The sequence below is a fragment of the Pogoniulus pusillus genome, chromosome 33, assembly GCF_015220805.1.
Source record: "Pogoniulus pusillus isolate bPogPus1 chromosome 33, bPogPus1.pri, whole genome shotgun sequence".
Classification (NCBI taxonomy): Eukaryota; Metazoa; Chordata; class Aves; order Piciformes; family Lybiidae; genus Pogoniulus; species Pogoniulus pusillus.
This window is the reverse complement of record NC_087296.1, coordinates 4,869,067-4,896,129: the sequence shown is the minus strand read 5'-3', so window position 1 is coordinate 4,896,129 and position 27,063 is coordinate 4,869,067. Positions and strand designations below refer to the sequence as shown.

Genomic DNA, 27,063 nt, shown 5'->3' with positions numbered 1-27,063 from the left:
CTCTCCAGTGCCTGCTGCAGCATCAGTGGTGATGCTGTAATTGCCATCAGGAGAGTTGGGTTCAATATTGGCTTCAAATATATTTTTATGTATTTCACTGTTATTATTTTCATTAAAAGTTTTAGTTTTCTTTTTCAGTTCATGTCTCTCTCCTTTATTCCATTTCTCATCCCTTTGGGAAGGGAGAGGGCTTAATAGAGAGCATCTGTCCCTCGTTTAGTGGCCAACCCAGCCCTAACCCCTGACGGGCATCATTGTTTTTTTTTCCAAACAATTCTGAATAACAGGAGAGCATTGGATGAATACTTTGTATTATGAGAAGAATGCCTTTTCACTATGCCATTGGAAATTCTAAATTATTGTTAGACTCTTGCTGAATTATAACACTTGATTTATACCCTTGTGTAGTTTTGTGTTGGAGAAGTAATTGCATGCAAGTTGAGGACTTGGATGTGGCACTGCTCAGTAGCAGCATATGCTTTGACCTTGAATAATACACAGAGTCCTTTACAAAGCAGAGGTACAGCTAAATACTGGAGATGGATTCACAATTCCAGCATGCAGACTTGAAAAGCTGTGTAGGATTTAAGTTCTGTGATGAATGCCATTTCTTGGCTCTTTCCAGGGCTGGGTACATTCCTTCAGGCTGCGTGGAGTCGCCTCTAATTACCTGGAATGTTGTCATGATGTCTTATGTGCTCAAGCTGTGTCCTTTCAGACATTATGCCTATACCATTCAGTGGGTTAGAGCAGTGGGAGAAGACTGGCATCAGGTTTGCCACTTCATGGGAGTGCTTTGATTATTGAGCTGTCAGGTTAAAGCTCCCTCCTAGCTTAGTGTCATCTGTAGTCCAGCTGAGCATGCCCTTGATCCCCTCATCCACTGGTAAACACATTAGAGAGAACTGGTCCCAAAACGGAGCCTTAGTAGGATACAAGAAGTTGCTGGATAGAAGTTTTTTCAAGGTCTGGATTTTATTTTCAGGATAGCTGTCAGAGAACTTGTATTAAAACTTGGGTTGTGCAGTTTGTAATGTGTAGACTGTGGGAAAGGGAAGAGAGGCACGGAAATGAAACTGCGACTTAAAACGTTAATCAAAAAGTGAATTAGAGGAGCTAAGAAGCAAACTTTATGAACAACGAGAGAAAAAGAGGTTGTAACAGTCTTTTCTAGGGGAGTTCTTGTCAGAATAGCTTTGCAGTTGCTGCCCAGTCCCTTGCATAAGTTGGGAATTTATTGCTTCTTGAAGGATGCATCACTGTGGTGCCGTAATTAATTATGTTGAGGTTGGAAAAGCATACTTTTGGGGCAATCTTTTGCTAAAACAATCTTTCTCTTCCTCTACTTCATATAATATTTATCTCTCTGAATTCTACTTGAGAGGAAAAACCTACTTGGAAAAAATACACAACCCATCAGAGTCGTTGTCTAGTTTTGGCAGTTTCCCTTCTACAAGGGTTTTGGAACAGCTCAGTTGCTGCCCTTGTTTATTGCCTATGAGATGCAGTGCAAGAGCAAGATGGGAGCCAGGAAATAAGAAACATGCAGAAGTATTAGAATGAACATTGCAAGGAGAAAAATGGTTGTGGTTAAAAATCCCAGATGGAATGTGGAGGTTTGTGGAATTCTGTGATGCTGCTCCTGAATTTTAAAGATCCGTTAGCCAAGTGCTGTGTTGTCCCTTCTGCCCCCGTTGTAAAGATCAGTCTGTTAAAGCTTTAGGTTAAGAGTCTTAATTTGATGGGAGGTCTTAACTCTTGTCAGTCACAGAAGAAAAACTTACGTTCTTGTCACCCAAAAGGTGAATTCAAGGTATCTTAAGATGCCTTCAGAAATGACAGACATCCCATGTCCCTTTTTATCAGGTTACTTTCTGTAGAGCTCTACAGTTTAGTTGTTGATGTTCTTTGAGTAGATGAATGTTGTTTTCATAGCATCAGTCAGGGTTGGAAGGAACCACAAGGATCATCTAGTTCCAACCCCCCTGCTGTGGGCAGGGACACCCTACCCTAGATCAGGCTGGCCTTAAACACCTCCAGGGATGGGGCCTCAACCACCTCCCTGGGCAACCCATTCTGGGCTCTCACCACTCTCCTGCTGAGCAACTTCCTCCTCACCTCCAGTTTTATTATAGGCTACAAAGCAGAAAAATCTTTGGAAGAGACTGAGCCTACACTTGCCTGTGACTTTCAGTTGGGATGAAAATGTTTTTTGTTAAATCTCTGTCAGACTGCCCAAACTGACAGAGCTGGCTTAAGTTTAATGAGACCTCAGAGCTCATCTACTCCAACCTCCCTGCCGTCAACAAAGGACACATCTCAGCTAGACTTGGCTGCTCAAGGCTTCATCCAACCTGGCTCTGAACACCCCCAGGGAGGAGGCATCCACAGCCTCCCTGGGCAGTCTGTGTCTGAGTCTCATCACCCTTGTACTGAAGAACTTCTCCCTAAGACCCAGTCTAACCCTGCTCTCCCTCAGCTTCAAACCATCCCCCCTTGTCCTGTCTTTAGACACCCTTATGACAAGTCCTTCTGCAGCCTTCCTGTGGGATCCTTTCAGGTAAGGGATCTTGTAGGATTCCTAAGGTGCCCCCAGAATCTTCTACTCTCCAGGCTGAATACCACCCAGCTCCTTCAGCCTGTCCTCACAGCAGAGATGCTTCAGCCCTTGGACCATCTTTGTAGCCCTCCTCTGGACTTGCTCCAGCTGCTCTGTGTCCTCCTTATGCTGGGGAAATGGACAAAAATCATTATAGCTGTAAGTCTGCCTGTATTTGTCAAGAAAACTGTTCAGATTACTTGAATTCCCTTTTGCTGAGAACCTCAAGAATGAAAAATGCAGTTACCCTAGTTCCTATTCCTTTATATTAGTTTAAAATGTGATACTTAGGAAAACTCTTTTGCCAAGCTTTTGTTTCAGAATAATGATGTTATTTAGAAATGCCAGACCATTTTCAGCTCCTGAAATGAAAATATTTGTAGAATAAATAGTTTCTTAATCCTTGTCTTAGGAGGAGGGTGGGGCAGGTTTTGGTCCTCTTCCTTTCCTGATATTTGGCTAGATTCTGTTCAATGTCTTTTATTTCCTTTTTAAAACTTACTTTATCTTTCTTGTGTGGGAGTTTGGAGCTCTCACAACTTGAAGGCTGTGTGCATTAAAAAGGTAGGAATTGTGAAGGCAGGAGAAGGTTGAAGGATGTGTAGTGCAGGCTTGGAGTTCAATTGCAGTATGAAGGACTGCTTGGGAGAAAACTGATGAAAATTCAGTGCTTGTACAAGAGAATTGGAGGGGGGAAACAGAGTCTGCTTGGAGTCTGCAACACATTTTTAGCTTGTTATAGTGTCCCAGAGTCCCAGAATGGTAGGGGTTGGGAGGGGCCTACTGTTAAAGTGACATCAGTTGAGCAGTTCATGAGGGAGCTGGAAGTGCTTAGTGTCAGGGAGAGAGAGGAAGAAACAAAAAGAAGAAAACCATTCCTGTGTAGTAGAAAATTCCTTAGCAGATTTCTTGTCTTAACAGATATCTGTATAATATAATGTAAAATGATTTGCCTTAGTTCTTCCCCCTAACATGGACATCTTGAGCCTTTTTCTGTAAGGTGAAAAAGAAGAAAAGGAAGATTCATTTCTCTTAAGTGTGCCTTGCATCCTACTTCATTTACTGGTTCACCATTAAATTGATTCTTGGCAATTTATATACTAGTGCTACAGATGCAAGCAATTTTCAGATAAAACAGTAGTGATCAATCATTCTTGTGACTGCAGTTGGAGGGGAAAAAAAGTGATTCCATGGAAATGGTATTTTTGGGAGTACCACTTCCCGACACCACCTGAGTCTGATTTAATCTGGCAGAAGGATGACTTCAGACAGCTTTAATGTGCTGTATAATTAGTCATGAGACCTAGTTTTCTCTCTGGCAAGCAATAAATAAGCTTTGGTTTATTTCTGGATTGCAGGACAGTAGCTGAAACAAACACTAGAAAAATGGTTTGGGTGAACTTCTTTGCAAAGCACTCTGACATTCTGAGGCAACCACCCTGTGGCCTCTGAGGCAAGTGAGACAGGAATCCAGTGAAAAAGAATTTATTGATAATCCAATAATCATGAGGTGATCAAGAACTGTGTTGCTCACACAAAGAGCTGGACCAGCTGCACAACCCTCATTCTGACCTCCTCAACGATGCTCACTTTTCATGAGAGAGCTCCTATGTTCATGTGAAATAGCTTCCTTTATTTTAAACTGGAAGCTGATGGTGAGTGGGATGGGCAGCTAAGTACTGAGCCTAGCTCAGACAGAGGGAGGCAGCTAATGGTGGTCAGAAGAGCAACCCAATGCCACAGGGGCTGTGTGTGTCCTGAGTTTGACAGCTTGAGGACAATGTGCTGAATCATGAGCATCTTTTCTTCTGGAGCCTGTGTTAAGATGAGTTACTTGCTATTTGTGCTAAGACCTGTTTTGTGGGGTGGTTGTTTTGCTGTTTGCTTTCCTTAACAAGCTCAGAAGTGACAAAAGCTTCTTTGTTTCTTTGCAGCTTTTACGAGAGCTGAAGCACCCCAACGTGATTGCATTGCAGAAGGTTTTCCTTTCTCACAGTGACAGAAAGGTTTGGCTGCTGTTTGATTATGCTGAACATGATTTGTGGGTAAGTACAGATTTCCCTGAGTGTTTTAGTTTAATATGAACTTCTCTAAACCAACATCTGTGTGGTGTGCCTTCACCTAATGCAGAGATGCATATATTTCTTGCTCTGTAATAAGGATCTAACTGACAATCTCTTCTTGGTACACTGGAGAACCTGCAAAAGGCTATGTAGAATTTTTTTTTCAAGTCAGATTCAATTTTGAAGCTAAAATCATTTTCCCACCAGCTTTGACTTGCGATTAAGAAATCACACATGATACACACTAAAAAGCAGAGGGACTGCTTTACTCATCACCTAATTCATTGTGAAACTGTGGCAACATGAGTCAAAAGAAAATAAGAGAGAGAAGCAACCATTGCTGATTGGGCCTACTTGATGGACCATCTCTGCCTAGAAGAGTAGAGATTTAGAAATCTGCTTGTAAGTTTACAGCAAGATATGATATGATTTAATCTCTTCTGGAGGTGAACATCAATGCCACCAGGAGATGGACTCAGATGCAAATAGTCAAGTGCCACATCTAGTGATGGGATGTGAGTTGCTTGGACCCACATTTGTGTTTAAACCCAAAAGACACCAAATGCCAACAGTCATCAGGATGTTTATAATTCCTTTGAAAAGACCAGCAAGGAGGTGTGGAAATGTTAATACTGAGATTACTGCTTCAGAAATACAGAAGTTGCTGTTACTGATGTTAGTGACAGATTGCTCTATTTTTTGTGTGTACTTAGCTCTCAGTCTAATGAATATGTACTTGTAAATGACACAGAATTGTTACCTGGAAGGAAAGTAAACTTAGACCATGCAAAAAAAGATACTTCTGGTATTTCATTCCCCTTCATATGCTCTAAAATACTCACTTTGATTTCTCTCCTAGGACAACAGCTTCGTGTTTCCAAAGTTTCCTTTGTCAGAGCTCAGTGTATGCTGAGTTTGTGTGCTCCTCACAACTGGTGACAGTGATGATGAGTAGGAATGCAGCAGCTAAAAACCCTGTGCAGACACAATTTGTTTGTGCATCAAATGAGTTTACTCATTGTGCAGAACAGCCACGACAGACATTTTCCTGCTATATTGAATGGCATGTTTAAAACACCTTTTTGTCCTAACCTTTTCCATTTGAATTTATTTTGGGTGTGTGGATTTTGCACTGGATGGTGATTGATTTTTTTTTGTTAACATGATTTAACAGCTTTAGATGAAGAATCAGTGCAGTCTGATGTTCTTCCCAGTCCTCACATCTGGCTGGGTACTGGTCAGAGTCTCAGTGAAGTGAATTTTTTTCCTAGTGTTTGAGAGTGGAATGTTTGGTACACTAGTGATTTGATGTGCACTGGTCTCCCACTCCCTAACTCTCCTTCTCCTCTGGGACATGCTGCACAAATCATTTCTCCTTTCCTGTATAATTGCCCATGTTTTCCTGCTTCTTAAGCCTTTGCCAGGAATTCTTTCTCCTCTGTTGCATACAGTTAGCCATGTTCAAGGCGCTCTTGGTTCTGGCTTAACCTGGTCCTCATTTCCTTTACTGTCAGCACTTCCCAAGCATCGCTCTTAACTCCCCTTTTGTCTCTTTTGCTCACTCCCAACTTTGTGTCTTTTTCCACGCTGCCTCCTACACATGGAACAGCCTCCCAATTAACGTACGTAAAGATCCTTCACTATCCTCCTTCAAAGAACTCCTGAAAATCCACTTTCTTTGTAACGCATCTCAGTGATAACAACCACTTTGTCATCCTGTCTGTGTTGTGTCGTGTTTTGCATTTCCTGTGCTTTACAGCTTGTGCCCTTCCAGCTCTTTGGGGTAGAAACTGTAGTAGGGGATTGACACATTTCGTTATTGCTTAGCACCCTGAGCTTCCCGAGCACTGCAGAAAACCAAGCCAAGACTGTTTTGTTGTGGGTGTCAGTTTAGAAGGATTGAAGGTTTGGAATTATAGATGTGCTGTCACTAGAGAGATGTAGATTCACAGGGGACAGTTTCAGGTGTAGGTAGCTTAGAGCTACTTAGAAAAAGTTGTAAGTATGGGAATCATCCTTCTGCTCAAAGCTGCTCAGCTTTAGTAACTCCTGTTGGCTTCGATTAGGAGAGTAAATGCTCATCACTTACAAACGTCAGATTAATTAAAATCATTACATTTTTCAGCTTCTGTACTGGAAATATTTGGCAAGAGATGAATAAGCTATGTAAGATGCTATCTTATTCTCTTCATTTTGTAATACTGAAAAAAAAATTGTCTTGTTCTAATGAGGAAAAGTAATGGTGCCAATTAAGCTTATTAAAAAGTTCTTTTATGGTGAGCAAGAATTTCTCTTTTTCACTTTGCCTTTAGTTCTTGATTAGACTGCTCAAATCTGAAATTGGAGTGTAGATAGCATACTTTAGAATTTGCTCTAACTATTGATACCAAGAGAGGAGGAAAGCTATGCTAACATGAGCTCCTTTTGACAGGTATTGATGAAGACTTACTGTGTTGTACTTGCCTGCAAAACATTTTCACTGGTAATCATTTAGCCTATCAAAGGATTTTCCTTCATCACTTCTCAAGTCACGTTACACAAAACAATGTGAAGCCATTCATCATATTACGATAAAGAATAGTTAAGAGTGTAGGAATTCTTTTGACTGATTGATTTTTAACTCTTGTTTGCTTTCATTACCAGCATTCTTAGTATAACCCACAGATAATACCCCTATGATTTTTCTAGTCTGCCAACTGGTGAAGTTCTTAGGCTGCTGGCTGTGCCACATACATTAATTTATAGTGTACTGTCTACACTGTCATCACTATTTATGTATGGTCATGCTGTGAGATAAATGTGACATTCCTTTGCTTGGACCTCAGTGTCAAAGCATCATCTGATACAAAGTTCAAAATCCAGAGATGCCATTGAGTATCTCATGCATTATGTTATAGGCCACATCATTTCCTGGTAACTTGCTTCAGTCTCAGAACTTCATACTTCAATTGCTTGAAACTTTGCTTGGGATGTTTATAGCCACAGAACTAAGCTGCTCCTGGTCCTTCTCTTTGAAGGGACATTATTTTTTTTTCAGTGTTTACTCATAAGGTCTTGGGTGCTTTTAATTCAAATAGTATCCAGTTTTTCCACCTTGATTAATTGAAAATAACGGAATTCAGTCAACATAGAGCTTGAGTCCATGAGAGGAATTGATGCTATTTTTAAGTTACCTTTTCCAGGACGCACTTAGAGCTTCACAGCCTTACAAAACTGCGTGGTTGAAATCTTTCCAAGAGACAATAAAGTTCCTTCAGCCAATTTGTGTATTTCTCTGCTATGTTAACTTTTGACCTTTAAAAACAAATGTTTTAAATACATGTTTCTGCTGTTTAATTACTAAGGAATAATTTGTTTTCCTATTCAACTTCCATCTACGTTCTTATTTTACCTTAATAGAAGCTGTATACTGCTGCCCAGAACTGCTGTGTAAAGCTTATGCACTTCAAGACATTATTTAAGCTTGTATTATAAAGGCATAATGATTATTTAGTTGGACTTTAAGAAAAGTTTGATGTAAATGAGATCTTTCCTGGAGGTGAACTGTATATTTCTTTTGTCACTGCAGTTAATTTTAGCCACTGGAGAGGCTGTAACTCATGCTTCTATAGTGTGTGTGTGTGTGTGTGTGTGTGGAGCTTCACAACAAAGCTGGTGAGAGGCCTGGAACACAAACCCTATGAGGAGAGGCTGAGCAAGCTGGGGGTGTTTAGCCTGGAGAAGAGGAGGCTCAGGGCAGACCTCATTGCTGTCTACAACTATCTGAAGGGAGGTTGTAGCCAGGTGGGGTTTGGCCTCTTCTGACAGGCACCCGGCAACAGAACAAGAGGACACAGTCTTAAGTTGTGCTGGGGTAGGTCTAGGCTGGATGTTAGGAGGAAGTTGTTGGCAGAGAGAGTGATTGGCATTGGAATGGGCTGCCCAGGGAGGTGGTGGAGTTGCCTTCCCTGGAGGTGTCGAAGCCAAGCCTGGCTGGGGCACTTAGCTCCATGGTCTGGTTGATTGGACAGGGCTGGGTGCTAGATTGGCCTGGATGATCTTGGAGGTCTCTTCCAACCTGGTTGACTCTATGATTCATTCAGTCAGACATGCATCAAATCTCTCCTTCCTGGCTTCTTAACTTCCATAAAAACATTCCAGGTCTGACCTGTTTATTTTACCCTCTGTAATACTTGATGAGCAGTTCTCAGAACTGAGGATGGGATGACACAGGGTATGTTGAAGTCAGGCTTCCATGGAAGCACGCTAAAATTAGAATCCTTCGGAGTGCTCATTTATCTGCTGGCTATCTGCTAGGGGTTTTCATGAAACAAGCTAAATGAGTTTGCTTTATATTGTCATGCCTGGTGTTTGCTTTCTTTGTGGTGGGGGTTTAGAAAATGCACATAGTTCATCACCAGCCCATTTTCAAAGCAATTTCAGCACACAGGGTAACACAGAAGGCAGATGAGCTGAATAGATTGGATATTGTGCCGTGAGTCACCACTATTTTCTTTCCAGTGCTTAGCTGTGTTTCACTTCTTTATTAGTTACAGTTTGCAGAGTCTTGCCTTTGCAAAAGCTAAAATGGTCTTACTAAAATAGGCTAATTCATCCTTCCCCCCCCTATAAATTTTAACACTTTTTTTTTTTTTGATGTTGAAAATTTGCAGTTGTAAATAAAACCAATGATTCTTGAGATTGCAAACAGCTTCCAAAGGCTGCTGTTACCTTTCTAGAGTGTTAATAAATGTGTACTTCAGTGTTGGTCAGTGAAGTATTCATTTAGTTAGACTTAAAGCCACTGCTGCAAAGTTGATGCCTTGCTTAAATTGAACCCAAAATATGTAAAAGCAATTTTTACTTTTTATGTTGATTTTCAGCAGTGGTTACCTGATTGCCTCACAGCATTTGGGGAATCCAATCAAGGACAAAGTCTTTAAACTTTAGGTAGCTGAAAACAGATGCCCAGAAAGGGAGAATGATTTGGCTACTTCTGCTGGGTAGATTTGGCTCTTTCTTGGTTTTGATTACCTTACAGGACATGTTCTTCTTTTGCTGTGAAGCACTGTAGATATACCAGGAGGAGAGGTTGCATCCACAGTGTTTTAGTGGACTAATTCAAATGAACTTGTGGCTGGATAACATTATGGATGGGTTTCTGCTCTGTGGCATGTGACTGGCATAGGGCACACTGGCACTTAAGGCTTCCCTAAACAGTTACCAAAGGTGTGTGGGTGTTTTCCAGCTCTTGGGGCCAGGTGGTCTAGCAGAATACAGGAAATAAGCTACCTTTGGAGAATGGCAGTGAAAAACAGGTGTGGAGAATGCTGCAGATGTCTGACCCACTGTCTGATTGTCTTGCTACAAATATGCCCCTCTTACTTGGCTAGATTATGGAAGTCCTAGAGTCATAGAAACAAGGAATAGTTTGAGTTGGAAGGGACCTCCAAAGGTCATTTAGTTCAGCTCCCCTGCAGGGACATCCTCCACTAGATCTGTTTGCTCAGGGCCTTACTGAGGCTGATCTTGAATACCTCCAGGTATGGCACCTCAGTAATCTCCCTGGACAACCTGTTCCAGTGCTCTACCACCCTCATGGTAAAGAACTTTGTCCTAATATCCAGTCTAAATCTACTCTTCTCCAATTTCAAACCATTGCCCCTTGTCCTATCACATTTGATAATTTATTAGGGGTAAGATGCAGTGGAGAACTTCAGCATACCTAAATGTTAGAAGCTGCAGTATCCAAGTACACCTCCTGGTTCCCAGAGAGAGGTGAAGAATGTCCTTTGTACCTGTGAGGATTCAAATCGTTGCTCCCAACTCAAAGGACAGTCTTGATGTAGTAGTGGGAGGCTCAGTGGGAGTGCTAGAATTACAGAATTGGTTGGGCAGGACCTCTAAGGTGGTTGAGTTAAACTGTCATTGACAGGGAGTGAGCAGGCTATTGTTCTGCCTTTTGTTGTTTGAGTGGGTGTGGTGGTGTTTTGGGGGTTTTTTTGGGTTGTTTCTGAAATTGTTTTTAAAGGTTACTGTCTACACTTTGCTGAGCACCGTTTGGCAGTGGCTGAAGCAGCGGTGCTAGCCAGAGGTAGCATTTACCATGAAGAAACATTTTTGCTTGGAACAGTAGTGACAAACCTGGCAGGGGTGGTGGTGGAGGCAGCAGAGTCACTGGCTACCCATCTCTAACCCTGGGAGGGGATGCTCTTGAGCTAGACAAGTGAAAGCATTGGTTAATCGGTAGTCTTGTCACTCTACAGGTTAGCATATGGAATTGCTTTCAGGAAAAAAGCAAACTGCTCTTACTGTTTGCTTTTCAAAAAGCACATCATTGAAAACTTCTGTTATTTGAGATGCTTCTTTGAATTGCTTTCCAGAAAGGGGTTCTTTGTTTTTTGCTTTTATCTGAACGAGTGGATTTATTTGTTTGCTGAATGGCGCTATCTTAGGGTGAGCTTTGTGCCTTGCATAGCCCCACCTTGTCTAAGGATTAAAAGAGTAAAAGGCTTTTACTCACTGCATTTTATTTCTTGTATGGAGTGGCAGTACCAAATCTGACTCATAGAATCATAGAATCAGTCAGGGTTGAAAGGGACCACAAGTATCATCCAGTTCAACCCCCCTGCCATAGGCAGGGACACCCTACCCTAGATCAGGCTGTCCAGAACCTCATCCAGCCTGGCCTTAAACACCTCTGTATTGACCTTACAATAAATATTAATTAGCTTGTGAATATTTCATGATCTCTCAGCAACCTCTTAATGATTTTTAATTTTTTTGGCATTCCTTAAACTGACTTTGCTGGAGTCCCTCTCTACGTTCTGTTTTCAAGTGCTATTTGTTCTCTAGTGGGCTGACTGACTTCTGTAATCAGGAGCCACTACCTTATCATCAATGATTGCAGCCAAAACATGGAAGCAAGAGTATAAGAATATAGATGTTTGAACATGATCTCACCCTGTTACTGTGGTATGAGGTCTTTGGAGTTGTCCATCTGTCCCCCCTCTTTGTCTATTGAGATTTTGATTTAGAGGGAAATACTAAAATAGTTGCTAGTACACTGTCCTGGATGTTCTGTGAGAGGAGGAAGATGTGGAAGTGTAGAATGTGGTCCTCTTTCTGGGTAGATATTGCTGGTTTGGAAGCCTTTGCCCTAACAGCTAAGAGGATCCCCAACTGGGGAGGTAGGAGGGAGGAGAATGTCTAAGACCCTTTACTGGAGGTAAGTAGTCAATCTGTGCCTTGACAGCTTTTTAAAGCACCTTGGTGAATGAACACAAGTAAATAAAATGGTGAGCACATAACTGTTACTTCTGATTGCAAAGTTCAACAGATCTTGTATTTCATTCCATTATTTAGTGTCAGTAGTTCCAACAAAGGCAACACAACACAAGACCTTCCTACTTACTAACATGTGGCCTGTTTCTACTTGTTTTATTTCTAGCATATTATCAAGTTTCACCGTGCCTCAAAAGCAAATAAAAAGCCCATGCAGTTGCCAAGATCTATGGTCAAATCCCTACTCTACCAGATCCTCGATGGAATCCATTACCTCCATGCAAACTGGGTGCTGCACAGAGATCTGGTAAGCCCCGCACGTGTTACCTGGCGCGAGCTTCCCGCGCGCGTTGGCGGCTAGAAGAAAGGTCCCTGCTAGCAATCTGCCTATCGATCCCTACAGCTCTTCCTGTTATTGTTGCAGGAGGCTGATGGAGACTTAAAGCATGAAAACAAACTCTGTTTTCACATTGTTTTTATCTGAGTCATCGGAGCTCAGACAATGATGCTAGATCCGGTTAAAGGAGCGCAGATACCAATATCTGCAAACAGTCCCTGGGCCAGCTGACATTTGTTGGGTGAACAGTCTTGCAAGTCTGTACATGGCTCTGAAAGGGCATTGAAGTAGCAAGTGATTGATACTCCTGTACATTGTTTGGCTAACATGCATGTTATCAGAAAAGCTAATGAAAGAGGAGCTTTTTCATGGAATATTTCTTTTCCATGTGGTAGTTTTTTATGACCGTGGGAAGAGAGCTCTGGAGGAGCTGTCATCTTGAAATTTCTCATGACCTGAAGTAGCCACTTCTATGTTGACTGCAGATCAGCAAGGGCAGCCAGTTGCCTTGTCTTAGTTACCCTTTTCCCCTTAAAAGTTCCCACTGTTCCTCAGTACTTAAGTGAAGTGCTACCAGGGGTTGCAAAAAAGAAGAATAGCAATGAAGGTGTAGTGCTCGCTATTGTTTCAGTCCTAGCTGAGATTTTTGGCATGAGACAAACAACCTGATGGCTAATATGCAAGATTTGTTCTGATCACAGAATCACCAAGCCTGGAAAAGACCTCCAAGACCATCAAGTCCAGCCTATAAACTAACACCACAACATCAGCTAAACCATGGCACCAAGTGCCACATCCAGTCTTTTCTTAAACACCTCCAGGGATGGGGACTCTGCCACCTCCCTGGGCAGCCCATTCCAGTGCCTAATCACCCTTACTGTGAGGAAGTGCTTCCTAATATCCAACTTAGACCTCCCCTGGCAGAGTTCTTTTATATCTTGGACACACTAAGAACAAGTTCATGTTCTTAGAATCATAGAATCAACCAGGTTGGAAGAGACCTCCACGATCATCCAGGCCAACCTATCACCCAGCCCTATCCAGTCAACTAGACCATGGCACTAAGTGCCTCATCCAGTTTTTTCTTGAAGACCTCAGGGATGGCAACTCCACCACCTCCCTGGGCAGCCCATTCCAATGCCAATCACTCTCTCTGTGAAGAACTTCCTCCTAACATCCAGCCTAGACCTCCCTTGGCACAACTTCTGAATGCGTCTTAATTTGCCCTTGAGACTAGAACTTCCTGAAGTCATTTTGTAACCAGTTTAAATTCTCTGTTACCCAAACAGTTTATCTCTAATTTTTCTTCCTATGCTGTGATTTTTGCTTCTAAGAATGTAACCTCAGGCACAATTTCAATTTCCTGCCTAATGCATAAATAAAAACTCCTCTTAAGATGGGGAGCAGTTTGGTGTTTCTCTCTTATCTGTTTTAATTTACATCCACTGGCAAAATCTTTCTGGTTTATGTAAACCAAATTTTGCATCAAGACACCTTGTACTTTCCTGGCTTATTATAACTCTGTTCTTACTATTTTTAGCATGAATTTGGATGTAGACCAGAGATGGTGACAGCCATAAAAGTCTTGTTTTGCTTATTTCATTGCTTTTTCCCCCCTCTTATTAAAAAAGAAAAGAGATTCTCTAAGAATATTTATCATAATAGTAGTCAGATTCTCCTGAGCCATGGAAGTGACCTTTAGAATTTATTTAACAAATGTGAAAAGGAAATAATAGAAACATGGGAGCTTAGGTATTTGCAAGAGTACTTGATTGGAAGTATTTGAAAAATGTTACTTAAATCTTCATTTGGTCCTCTTAGATTAAAGCATTAAAGCATTAGAGAAGCTGGACTACCAAATGTGCTTTTAAAAACCACTGGTTCTCAATGGAGCCTTAGTTTTAGGTGCCTTAAAATTGGTACTCTTCAAAATATGTGCTGGGCCTGGTCCTGTTCAATATCTTTATTGATGATCTGGACCAGGAGATTGAGTCCCGCATCAGTAAGTTGGCAGATGGCACCAAGCTAGGAGCAGGTGTGGATCTGTTGGAGGGTAGGAGAGCCCTCCTGGGACCTTGCCAGGCTGGATGGGTGGGCAGAAGCCAATGGGATGAGATTGAACAAGGTCAAGTGCAGGGTTCTACACTTTGGCCACAATATCCCCAAGAAGTGCTACAGGCTGGGACCAGAGTGGCTGAGAGCAGCCAGGCAGAGAGGGACCTGGGGTTGCTGGTAGAGAGTAACTGAACATGAGCCAGCAGTGTGCCCAGGTAGGCAGCAGAGCCAGTGGCATCCTGGGCTGGATCAGGAACAGTGTGGCTAGCAGGACAAGGGAGGTTATTTTGCCCTGTACTTGGCACTGATCAGGCCACATCTTGAGTGCTGTGTCCAGTTCTGGGCTCCTCAATTCAAGAGAGATGTTGAGGTGCTCAAACATGTCCAGAGAAGGGTGACAAAGCTGTGAGGGGCCTGGAGCACAGCCCTGTGAGGAGAGGCTGAGGGAGCTGGGGGTGTGCAGCCTGCAGAAGAGGAGGCTCAGGGCAGAGCTCATTGCTGTCTACAGCTACCTGAAGGGAGGTTGTAGCCAGGTGGGGTTGGTCTCTTCTGCCAGGCAAGCAGCAACAGAAGAAGGGGACACAGTCTCAAGTTGTGCCAGGGGAGGTCTAGGCTAGATGTTAGGAGGAAGTTGTTGCCAGAGAGAGTGGTTGGCATTGGAATAGGCTGCCCAGGGAGGTAGTGGAGATGCCATCCCTGGAGGTGTTGAAGAATAGCTTGGATGAGGCACTTAGTGCCATGGTCTGGTTGATTGTCTAGGGCTGGGTGCTAGGTTGGCCTGGATGATCTTGGAGGTCTCTTCCAACCTGGTTGATTCTATGATTCTGTAAATTAGTATCAGCAGTAGCCAGCAATGATCTGACAGAGGAAATGAAACTGAGGAGCAATGTGAACTTGCAATACATGTCCTGACCCTGGGGCTGAGCTGGTGGATAGCTTCTACCACAAGGAGACAGTCTTGTTCCCCTCATCACTGCCCCTGGGCATTGCTACTCGTTGCAGTGGTGTGGCAGTTGAGTTGCCTGGCTCAGAGTGAGCTCCTTCAGGGGCCTAAACCTACGGACAGTGTTCGCTCCTTCTCTGCAGAGCTTGGATCTGCAGGACTGATTTGGAGCAATCTCACTGGGAGCTGAAGTGTGTGTGGGAGCTGGCACAGAAGACTGAGGCTGGAGGTGGTGGCAGAAAGCTCAGCAAATCATTCCAGCATCATCTGTCATTAGATCTGATTATGTTATTGTCAAAATGCACTTTTTAAAATTCAGAGATCAAATGGAAAGTGTTTTGAAAAGATCAAATCCAGTTGTGGTTATCAATTAGGGTAACTTTTGTTTACCTTGAATCTCTTTTGATCAAAGAATTATGACAGCTGAAACTTTCCCCAAACAAGTTCAAGTTTAGGGAAGTTATCAAACCAAGGTGAATTGTAATGCCAGACACACTCTTAGTTCTAGTAAATAATTTAGTGTGGTGTATCTTTCAATTTCTGGTGATATTTGGGTTGTTTTGTTTCTGGCTCTGTTATCCTCAAGGTGCCAAGTGACATTTTAGGTATGGCTGTTTGGCTGAGCTGTCAATTTCTGCCTGTTAAAAAATATTCGGCAGTAACTTTCTTGATGACAAGATTCAAACCAACACAGAGTATGAGACAGGAGCATTATTGGAGAGTTGACTTCTTTGAAAAGCACTGTGCTAGTTTGTGCACCTTGAAGTTGACTCAAGGCTGTAAGAATTCAGACATCTGTTCTCCTACCAGGCTGTCTGGAGTTGGGTTTTGTGATTGGGTTGCACTTTGTTAGGCAATTAATAATTTTGCCTTTTCAATATAGCAGCATTTGTGAAAGCCATGTGTGAGAGGAGAGAGAGACCTTGCTGGCTGCTGAGGCATTTCATTATCAACAAGAACTGTTGGAATGAATCCTGAGGGCCACAAAAATGATCCAAAGAACACCTCTGCTATGAGGACGGGCTGAGGAAGCTGGGGTTGTTCAGCCTGGAGAAGGGAAGGCTCTGGGCGGGACATTATTGCTGCCTTCCAGTAGCTCAAGGGCTCCTACATGAAGGCTGCAGAGGGATTTTTCATAAAGGTGTCTAAGACTAGGGGGGATGGTTTGAAGCTGAGGGAGAGTAGGTTTGGACTGGATCTTAGGAAGAAGTTCTTTAGTTTGAGGGTGGTGAGACTCTAGAGCAGGTTGCCCAGGTAGTCTGTGAGTGCCTCCTCCCTGTAGGTGTTCAAGGCCAGATTGGATGAAGCCTTGAGCAGCTGAGTCTAGTTGAGAGCTGTCTCTGCCCCATTTTGGTGAAGTTGGAGTAGATGATCTCTAAGGTTCCTTCCAACCAAAGGCATTCATTTCAGAGACACAGTAACAAGTGGTTCTTTATATAGTTGCCTTTCAGTTTTTAAAGCACTTTTTGTACACAATGGGCTGTGCACCTGAAAGAGATCTAAAAATGCTGTGCTCCTTGAGTCAGTAGCAAGCTAGAAGATGCAGCATGTGGAGTACAGTATTTCAGGGTATGATACCTTGGTCCCCTCTTCCCCCAGATGTGAACTATTTGATGGAGCAGGCATGTTCAGCAAAGACCTTGATTCATAGAAATGTCTGAAGATTCAGACTAGATGTTAGGAAGGGGTTCTTTACAGTGAGGGTGGTCAGACACTGGAACAGGGAGGTTGTGGATGCTCACTCTCTGGAGGTGTTCAAAGCCAGGTAGGATGAGGCCTTGAGCAACCTGTTCTAGTGGGAGGTGTCTCTGCCTTTGGCAAGGGGTTGGAACTGGATGATCCTTGAGGTCCCTTCCAACCTAAACCATTCTGTGATTCCATATGCTGCTCACAGTGCATGTTCATGTTAGCAACAGAAAGGATTTTGGCACTGTCTTGCGCTAATAACTTTTCTGTGGTTGATGTTAGTTGAGGACAGAAGCAGGCAGAGACCATTGCCTTTAGAACTTGATTAAAGCAGTTTCTATTTGTGATAGGATGTGTTTTTCTGGAGGCAGGTATTATCTATGAGGTGTGTTAAAGTGCCCAGAAACCGTGTTGAGGAATTCACTTAGCATTCTCCTTACGTTTCTTTGGAGTAGTTCTTAATGTTAGTAAAACTACTGGTTGAAAAACAACTGTTGGAAATTAAACTTGTCAGAGAAATGCAGATTTCCTCCCCAGTTCTCCCTGGGATTGTAGTAAACTGTTGCTAATTCTGAAACTTGCTTGCTGCAATAATCATATAAACTAACTTTGTAAAATGAGCCAAGTTCCTAAAGTGTTTTTATTACAATTTTAAATACTTGGCTAACAATTTAACAAGTTCTCTTGCATTGCCCCTCTATGGCTTTAGAATGTTTAAACTGACTCTTCTGTGTCCTTTTTACAAAGTTAAGATGATTGGCTTAGAGCAAAAGCCTTTTAGATGGAACAGCAGTGGTATAAGTGAAAATACTCAGCGACACACTTTTGAGCTCCCAGTTTTGATTTGTGTACAGAGGGCAGAGTTTTAATGTTCTAAGAGGTGTCCAGGAGTCTTAAGTTAGACTACAGGGTGGAAGAGAGGAGCAATCCAACTTTGGCAGTTTCCGTGTCCGTGGTTCCCTATCTCTAGCTTTTTTATCCACATCCTTCTGTCCCTTAAAGGAGAAGATCCTGTCTGTGATCTGTAGTTAGCTTCACTATGTCATCTGCATTAGCAACAGCTGATTTGATTGTGTGCTGAAACTAATCAGTTTTGTGTTTCTTCCTGGAGTGGATGACGGAGTTTCCCTGCACTTCTGCCACCTGCAGAATTTATGGAGTGCTAATCTGGCCATCTTTGGTGGAAGGACATAGCAGACAGCTGAGGTTTGATAGCATTTTGACTCCACATGTCTGTTAATATAGCGAATGTCTATAGACAGCCTTTAGGATGATCCAGTGTGAGCTCTCGGATTTAGACTTCTTAATAGGTCCTCTGAATATCCAGACACTGCAGTAACAGTAAACCCAGTATCTTCCCAAGGGTGAATCTTTAGCAGAGCCAAGAGACAGCTGTGTGTGGTGAATGAGGCTGGCTCCAACTGGCATTGATTGCACTCAAAGCAAGTGGCCTTCTCTTGTGAAGTGATGTGTAGGGGACAGTGCAGTGGTTTGCTCGCAGGGTTGTGTGGAAACATCTGGAAGTGGTGGATTTTCCCCCGGTCAGAGGTGAAGCAGAACGGGAAAGCCCTAACTGTGAAAGGGCCAGACAGATAATTTTCTGTGGGAGCTGACAACTTCTGACTTCCTCAAAGGCACAGTTCGTTCAGAAATGAGTAAATTAATTAGTGTTTCATCCTCTAACTCTGGTAATTTGTGATTTCAAGTACCCAGTCTCTTTAGACTATTTTAAGTGATCCATCATGGTGTTTGTCTGCAACACCAATGTTTCAGTGAATTTTCAGTAATTAGTTATAGGAATTCAATAAAGCTCCAACAGCTTTCAGCTGATTGATTGAATTTTAGCTTAGGAATTAATTAAACCCCCAGTCATTTTCTCATGGTAATCCTCCTATAGCCAACACGGAAACCTGCAATCTCTCGCCATGGACCTGTACCTGGCTTCTGCTCTGAAACTTTGCTGCCACATTACACAGCTTCCTCAGCCTGTCTCTGCCTCTGCTTCCCAATCTGTTAGTTATTTATGGCTCTCATTTGTAGCTTGCTGTTTTATGTGCTATGAAATCTTTGAGTGAGAGCAGTATCATCTGTGTGGGTTATGCAGTGAAATATTTGTGTTGTTGTTTGATACTCTTCTAAGGAGCTGGAAATACTAAAATAAATTGTATGTTGTATGGAAGCATTAGGAAAAGTCTTAATTTTCAGTGGATGCTGACTATTTACTTCTGCTTTCATGTCAAAGCCTTTGAGAAGTGAGAAAAATCTCTCAGTGCTCATTGCTAGCTTCTAGTACTTAACTATTTCCCTCTCTTTATCCCTATGCCCTCCCAAGAAGGTTTAGGAGAGTTACCTAAAAAGCAGCTGAACTGAGTTGTTTTTTTAAACATGTTCCATTTGCATTTTGCTAAGCGAGCAAACTGTGGGTGTGAAGGGTAAGATGTAAAATGAAGAGTGTGGGAAACTCCCCCTTTCAGCAGCATTTCTATAAAAGGATTTTTATGTGCTGATATCAAAAGTAAATTTAGACGTGGGTTCGTGCATCCCTCTCCTGACAGGCAGCTGCTGCCCAGGAATGCAGAACTGTTGGGTCCTGCCTGCTGCCTGTCATTTTGCGCTGGCTTGAAAGGTTTCTTGGCCTCGTTCATCCATTTGGGCATGCACACAGCTCCTATAAATAAATACTGAGTCAACCTTTCTGCCAGTTTCTTTAGACTCTTAAAAACCACTCTAATTGTAATCCTCATCCTCTGCCATCCCTTGTGTGTGTGTGTACTCAAGCAGGGTGCACGAAGGCATACGGACGCGCTCTCCCAACTCGCCTCCTGCCCTAGCTGGCTGTGGGTTTGGCCCTCCTAGTGCTTTATTAGTCCACCTGCATGGTCTCTTTTGGGGTGAAGAGGACTTTCCATGCTTTCAAAGAACATCATACCATATTCAGCTTGCAGGTTTCCCCAAAGAAAACAAAATGCAAGCTAAACTGCTGCATTTTGAGAGATGAGACTCCCTAATGACTTCAGAAAGTTACTTCAGTTCATTAGCTGAAATGTTAACACATTTTTCCTTGTTAATTTCTGTTTAGAGAGAGGATACACTGGGTTTGGTTCCTGCTGGAGAACAACAGTATGTGTATCCCTTTGCGGGGAGAGCTGGGGCTGTTCAGCCTGAAGAAAAGGTGGCTCCAGAGAGGCTTTTTAGGGGTTTTCCAGTACCTTGCAGAGGGACTTTTTAGAAGGGCTTTTAGTAATAGGATGAGAGGGGATGGCTTGAAACTCAAGAAGGGCAGCTTTAAACTGGACATAAGGAGGAAATTCTTTCGAGTAAGGCTGGTGAGACAGTGGAACCAAGTTGTCTGAGAAGGCTGCAGATGCCTCCTCCCTGAGGATGGTCAAGGCCAGGTTGAATGAGCCCTTGAGCAATGTGCTAGTGGGACGTGTCCCTGCCCATAGCAGGGGGCTTGGACCTGGATGATCTTCAAGGTCCCTTCCAACCCGGACCATTCTATGTGTCTATGTTGTTGCAGTTATGGTGCTTGTATCTGTAGGGATCCCTGTTCCTGGATAGAAAAATGACCCAGAAGTTGTACCTGCTGGATAGCAAACTCTTTTTTTCCCCTTTCTGTTTAAATATTAAGTGTCTATTGAGGGGCACCTACTCAAACCCGGTGCTTTTCTCTTTACTCAGAGCTTTGCTTTTCTCCTTCAGTTGTAAAAACTAATCTTCAGATGCTTTAAAAAGGTGTGTGGAAAAGTGCACAGAGCATTACCTCTACTAAGCCCACGGAGACAGCAGTTTTTCTGACTAATGCATACCTTTTGGTTTGTGGCAAGGGTATTAAGATGTTTATAGATTAATTTTTGCTAATAAAAATAATTACAGTTGAAGAAAAATGTTTTACCTCGGGTTCTGAAACAAGCTTATGCCCATAAAACCCTGACTGGTTATAAATTCAGATGAGTCAGAAGAGACAAAGGGACTGATTTAATGTTCTTTTGGCTGTGCTTTGCTGCTAAAGTCAACAGATGACATATGGCTCCTGTGAGCTTCGTATCTCTTTTCCTGAGGTGGAAAAAGGGCAAGAAGAAAGCAAAAATATTGAAGTAATTCTAGAATTATTCTATTTTTTCCTCCCCTGATACAGACTAGAAGGGGGAGGATAATTTCTATCCTAACAGCCCCAGTTCAGTTGCCAACTGCAGTACATAGGTCTGTAGTAAATTCATGATGCATTTAGCTTATTGGTGCAGCTGACCCTCTGAAGTGAGCAAGCTAGGGGTTGTGTTTTAAGTGAAAAATGCAGAGTTTATGGGAAGCTTTTATGAGCTTTTGTTTTGCAAAAGACTTACTACTTTTTTCTGTTGGAGAAAGTGCTTTTGGAATAGTAGAGTTGGCTACAAGAGTGTCTGTTAGGTTTCTCTTTGGACTCATTGCCCCTTCTGAATAAGGTTGCAAAGGCTGGCACCACGTTCTTGACAAGCTCTATTACAACAGCAGAAATGAATGAAGCTTTCAAGAAGTTGGTGAAGTTAATGAACACAACTAACATGTTTTAACAACATACACATGTAACAACATATGATCAAGAAGATCAAGGAAAAAAAAAGAAACTGCTGCATTTGTTCTCCATGTTGCTTGCAGCTTGAGCTTCCTCTTCCTTTGGAGGCTTGCTCTAGTTATTACTGCTCTACTAAGTGGTTGCAGTAATGTTGCAGATTGTCTTGCGTTTAAATTAGGCATCTTTGATCAGTGACCCGGGAGGATGCAGTCAGTAGCAAAGTCAGTTTTGTTATGTGTGAACCTTCCCAAAGAAACTGGCTCAGCTGCAGCAAATGCTTGATCAGTTGGGCTCTCACTGGTGGCTTACCTCAGAGCCTCTTTGTATTCTTCAGCCTCCATCCTTTCCATTGCACTGCCCCAGCAGTTCAGTAACCTTGCTGTACTACTTTGTAAAGTAGTGTGGAAATTCTTTTATGCTCTTAGCAATCTGATGGCATCTGAGAAATGTGGGGTTTCTGTAATGAGGTGATGGTCTTGCATTCTCAACCCCTCCTTTCCACCCCACACTCGAGCCCCTTCTCACTGACTTTCTGGTTCCTATTCAGGCAATACATTTTGAATATAAATTTTGGTATTAGTTTGCTTTTTTTTTTTCTGTAACCACTCCTGAGTGAGTTTGTGGTTTGGGTTTGGGTTTGAACTTTCACCTACAAAGTCAAAATAGTAATAAAAATAATATATGGCCTTACAAAGACTTTACATTTGCTTATTTTGCAAGCTTCAATATTGAGCCCAAACTTCATGTGCTAGTGTTCTGTGCTAGTTTCTACAGAATTACTTTCTTAGACATGAGGTACATTTGGTGTTCCCAAGTGTACCTCGTGTCTAAGAGAATGATTCTGTAGAAAGTATTTTGCATTCCTGAAATTCCACTTGGAATGGGGGATTTTAGCTTCTGGAACCATTTTGTCTTAGGCTGCAATTGTTGTCAAAGAGTGGGTTTTTTGCAACTGTCTCTTTCTCATTTTCCTTTAATCCATGAAACATGCTTGTACATTTTTACTTTGATTTGTCTTTCATATAGTTGCTTTGGATGTAAGAGCTGCGGATGAGAATTGTTAGAGTGATGAATTAAATGCAAGCTCCAGTAGGTTACATTTTAATGAGCTGATGCTGACTTCCAATGCTGTGAATAATCTTTTGTGGCTGTTGAACTGCAAATGTGATTAGCTGTTTGCTAGCTCAGTTAAAATTAAGTCTCTTAATTGAGATGTTAAAGTTAGAGTTAACTTCTTGAAACTCAGGATGAGAATTCCATTTTCTGCCCTAAAACTATTGCTGATCAAATGAATATTTCTTTGGATCCTTGAATAGTTAAAAGCAAGAGAATTGCAGACCCATTTTGCATTTGGGCGATGTGTGAGCTTGAAATTCTGGGTATCTGGATAGTGTAGTATTTTTGCAGTAGCTTCTTATTAATTTTGCTGTCAGCAAGTACATATGCTGTAGCTGGCTGGCTGCCCCTGTTTGCTAGGACACAGGACTGACTGACTTGGAAGCTTATTTCACTGTCTGTGTCTCCGTGCTCGGCTGGGGAGCTGCTGTTGTTTGGTGCCAGCTTGTGCAGTGGGCTGGGAAGAGTTTGCAGTAGCAGTGAACCTTTTAGGAGACCTAAATGTCATCTTTGCTATGTGACATAAAACTACCTCTCTGTATGCTGCAAGTGGTGTGTAAAATTTGCAAAGAAGTTAAACACATCGAGCTGCCTTCTAGTTTCTCTCCTTTTCAAACTATTCCAAGCTGCTTTTCTTTTGGCTTCACTGGAGAAACTCTAGATGCTGATTTCGGTCTCTTTTCCCTCTCTGAGAGGGTGTGCATGGGAATTCTCAGGAAAGTCTGCATTAACTGTTGAGATAGATTAACAAAATCGTGTTAAACTTCTTGGTGGCTTTTCTGAGTGGTCTGAAAGCTGAGTTGTGCTCAGTTCAGCCGTGCCAGTACAGACTGGTGCTGTCCTGGACTGCCCGCTCTCTGTTGAACTGGAGGTGATGCTGAGCATCTTGTAGTCACTGCTGTGAGTGTGCTGCTTCTTTGCTGTGGGTGTCCCGGTGCTAACTTTTGCCCTTGTCAAAGGTACTTTTATTCCTTCCAAGGTGACAGAGTAAGTTGGGAGCTGCAGCAGAGGAGCCTGTCTGCTGTCTGGATGAATATCTGCAGCAAGAGACTGCTAGAGGCAGTAAGGCTTGAAACTGTCCAGCTGTTTTTCTTGGTGCTCTCCACTTGGATCTCTTCTTTAGTGTTTAGGGAGTTCTAATTTAGTTGAAAAACTTAAACTAAACAGAGGGTATGGCTACATGAACAAGTTACAGCAAGGAGGTCTGGGGTGTGGATTTACTATGCATTAGTTGCTCAGTAGTAACTGCTCACCTGCAGAAAATGCACAGTCCTTTGGTATCTAACTCCTCCTTCATGGCAGTGAGATAAAATTGCCCAATGTACCGTTGTTAAGCCTGGACAGCTACTGTGTCCATTTCCAAGTGCCTTCCTTGCCTTGTTTCTGAGGGGGATTTCATTAAAATGCTGACAAGTCCAATGTTGATATAATAACGACTATGTGGGGATTGCTTTTTACCTGACTGGTACCCATGTGTTGAGCTTGTAGAGCAACTCAGCCTTTGGGGTACAGTCTTCCGACAGTGGATGTCCAGTTTAGTCTGTAGTGTGCAAGAACCACTCCAGTCTTATAAAATGGGGAGTGGGGGTGTGTGAGTATCTCCTTTCAACTTATTAATATAAGATTTCAAGTTGTCAAATGAGTTGATTTTATTTCGTTTTAATAGTAGAGTCATTACAGCCTTTAAGTTTGTATTAGATCTACTGCTATCTCTAATAAGATTTCCCTGCACTTTCACCCTGGTCCCAAGATTGTATTGTATTTTCCAAATGGATCTTGCACCTATAGAGAGGAATGACAGCTGATGGACTGATGGGATGGAGAAATAGGGAGTAGAAGGTGCTCTGGTGGCATCTTCTGAAGCTAGGGCTGTTCTCAGAGGCATTTCATTGCATAAGAGCCTTTTCAAAAGTGGTAATCTGGTTTTGAGGAGCAGGAGTTGAGCATTTAACCTGCCTATGCAATTCGAAAAAGAAAGAAAACTCCTTGGGGGAATCTTTATCTATTTGCATTTTGAGCCCTTGATGTTTTGTGAGAGCATCCAAGGACTTACTGGTGACATCAACAGTGGCATAAACCTTGAGCACTAAAACCAGAGACGTTTTCCCTTGTAAATTGGGGTGAGTTTGCTGTAGAAAGGACAAGCATGTCTTTCTTCTAACGTGGACTATGTGTTTGGAGTGGTTTAATTTAAAATATAAGAATAATAGAATAAATAGATAGAAGAACGAGGGCAGCTTGACCTGCCACGCTTTGACATGTCCTGCCTTTTGGCATGAACCTCAGCACGTTTCTCAGGGGTTGGCAGTATCTCACAGCTGCTGCATGTCTATGCAGGCTGGCCTTTGTTTTTAAAAAGGGCATAATTGTTGAATGGAAAAATAGCCTAATTATTTCTGAACGATTTCAGGTTGTGTCTCTGGCACGTAGAGCCTTCCTCGCAACTCCTCCTCTCTGTTTGCTTTCTTGATGTGAGTCTTTCATTTGCTTCCAGCTCCTCTGCCCGCTGCCCTGTATCTCTTGATCTGCCTTTTGCCACCTCTTCAACATTACTCATACAACCTTGATGCAGCTCTGGCTTTCCTGAGATACTCCTCTTTCTTTACAACTTTAATTATTGCTCCTTCCCTTTGGCCTTTGCACCTTGAAACTCTGTAGTGCTTGGTGTAAGTGGACTGCCACATTTCATACCTTGACTGACACATAGGGCAAAATCATAGAATCAATGAAGTTGGAAGCAACCTCCAAGATCATCCAGGCCAACCTAGCACCCAGCCCTAGCCAATCAACCAGACCATGGCACTAAGTGCCTCATCCAGGCTTTTCTTCAACACCTCCAGGGACGGCAACTCTACCACCTCCCTGGGCAGCCCATTCCAATGCCAGTCACTCTCTCTGGCAAGAACATCCAGCCTAGACCTCCCCTGGCACAACTTGAGACTGTGTCCCCTTCTTCTGTTGCTGCTTGCCTGGCAGAACAGACCAACCCCACCTGGCTACAGCCTCCCTTCAGGTAGTTCTAGACAGCAGTGAGGTCCCCCCTGAGCCTCCTCTTCTGCAGGCTGCACACCCCCAGCTCCCTCAGCCTCTCCTCACAGGGCTGTGCTCCAGGCCCCTCACAGCTTTGTCACCCTCCTCTGGACATGTTCAGTACCTCAACATCTCTCTTGAATTGAGGAGCCCAGAACTGGACACAGCACTCAAGGTGTGGCCTGACAAGTGCTGAGCACAGAGGCAGAATAACCTCCCTTGTCCTGCTGGCCACACTGTTCCTGATCCAGGCCAGGATGCCATTGGCTCTCCTGCCCACCTGGGCACACTGCTGGCTCATTCATGCTAGATAGTGACCCTCTATTTTAGGATCTTGTTAAAAGTTAAAAATTCACTCAAAACCATCATGGACTGATTAAAAGCTACGGGTCAATGGATTCTGAAATTGGTAACAATCCCTGCTGTGGTGGTTCTGCCTTTGAAAAAGATGTCGAGACTAACATGCTTTTGCCTCCTCCAAAACAGCTTTTCTGTGTTTCCCAACTCAGAATTGTATCTTTCTCTATGCTTTCTAGCTTTCATTACTAGCTTTAAGAATGAATATTTGGCCTGTTGTCTGCTTCTGATCAAAACACATACCAACTCTCTCCTCTTAACACATGGGAATAACTCCAAATAAATGGCTAGCACTTTGCTGTAGGAGTCCGAGCTCATCGATCATACAGAGTAACAGTAAAAAAAGCCTTGTAAAGCACTGCAGCAAATTAAATTGTGTTTCTGTCAACTTTTTATTTTTAGCCAGTCAGAGAAAATTGCATGGAAACACAGTTTCAGATATAGAAAAGCAGCCCAATAGGAAAACTGCAGAAAATAAACACAGAAAGAGGATGAATAGTGAAAAAAATAATCCACTTTATAAAAATAATCAGAAAAACATTGAGAAAAATCTTCTTTTGAAAGACAAGATTTAGTCTGGAGAAGAGAAGACTGGGAGGAGATCTTATCAGTGTGTACAAGTATCTGAGAGGTGGGTGTCAAGTGGATGGGGCAAATCTCTTTTCAGTGGTCCACATCAGTAAGACAAAGAGCAATAGGTACAAACTGGAACACAGAAAGTTTCATCTCAACATGAGGAGAAACTTCCTTACAGTGAGGGTGACAGAGCCCTGGAACAGGCTGCTCAGAGAAGTTGTGGAGTCTTCTTCTCTGGAGACTTTAAAAACCCACCTGGGTTCATTCCTGTGCAGATTACCCTAGGGGATCCTGCCTTGGCATGGGGCTTGGACTTCATGATCTCTGAAGGTCCCTTCCAACTTCTAAGGTTCTGTGAAAGATAATGGTGATGCATGTTTAAGCTACTCTAGAATCATAGAATCAACCAGGTTGGGGGAGCCCTCCAAGATCATCCAGTCCAACCTAGCACCCAGCCCTGTCCAGTCATCTAGACCATGGCACTGT

The 27,063-nt window shown here is 42.7% G+C and overlaps 1 protein-coding gene across 5 annotated transcripts in view; it reads left to right on the top strand.

Annotated features, from left to right (window-relative positions):
• The window catches only part of CDK19 (cyclin dependent kinase 19), a 95,737-nt gene that overhangs the window by 29,717 nt on the left and 38,957 nt on the right, over window positions 1-27,063 (top strand). For 4 of the 5 annotated variants that reach the window (XR_010308124.1, XR_010308123.1, XR_010308125.1 and 1 more), the window contains exons 3-4: window positions 4,534-4,644; window positions 12,092-12,232. Coding sequence is in view for 2 of the 5 variants with exons in the window: in XM_064170024.1 (XP_064026094.1) it covers window positions 4,534-4,644; window positions 12,092-12,232 (252 nt within the window). In the remaining 3 variants the exon portion in view is untranslated. The remainder of the gene's footprint in view (window positions 1-4,533; window positions 4,645-12,091; window positions 12,233-27,063) is intronic. The other variant, XM_064170025.1, reaches the window with a different exon arrangement.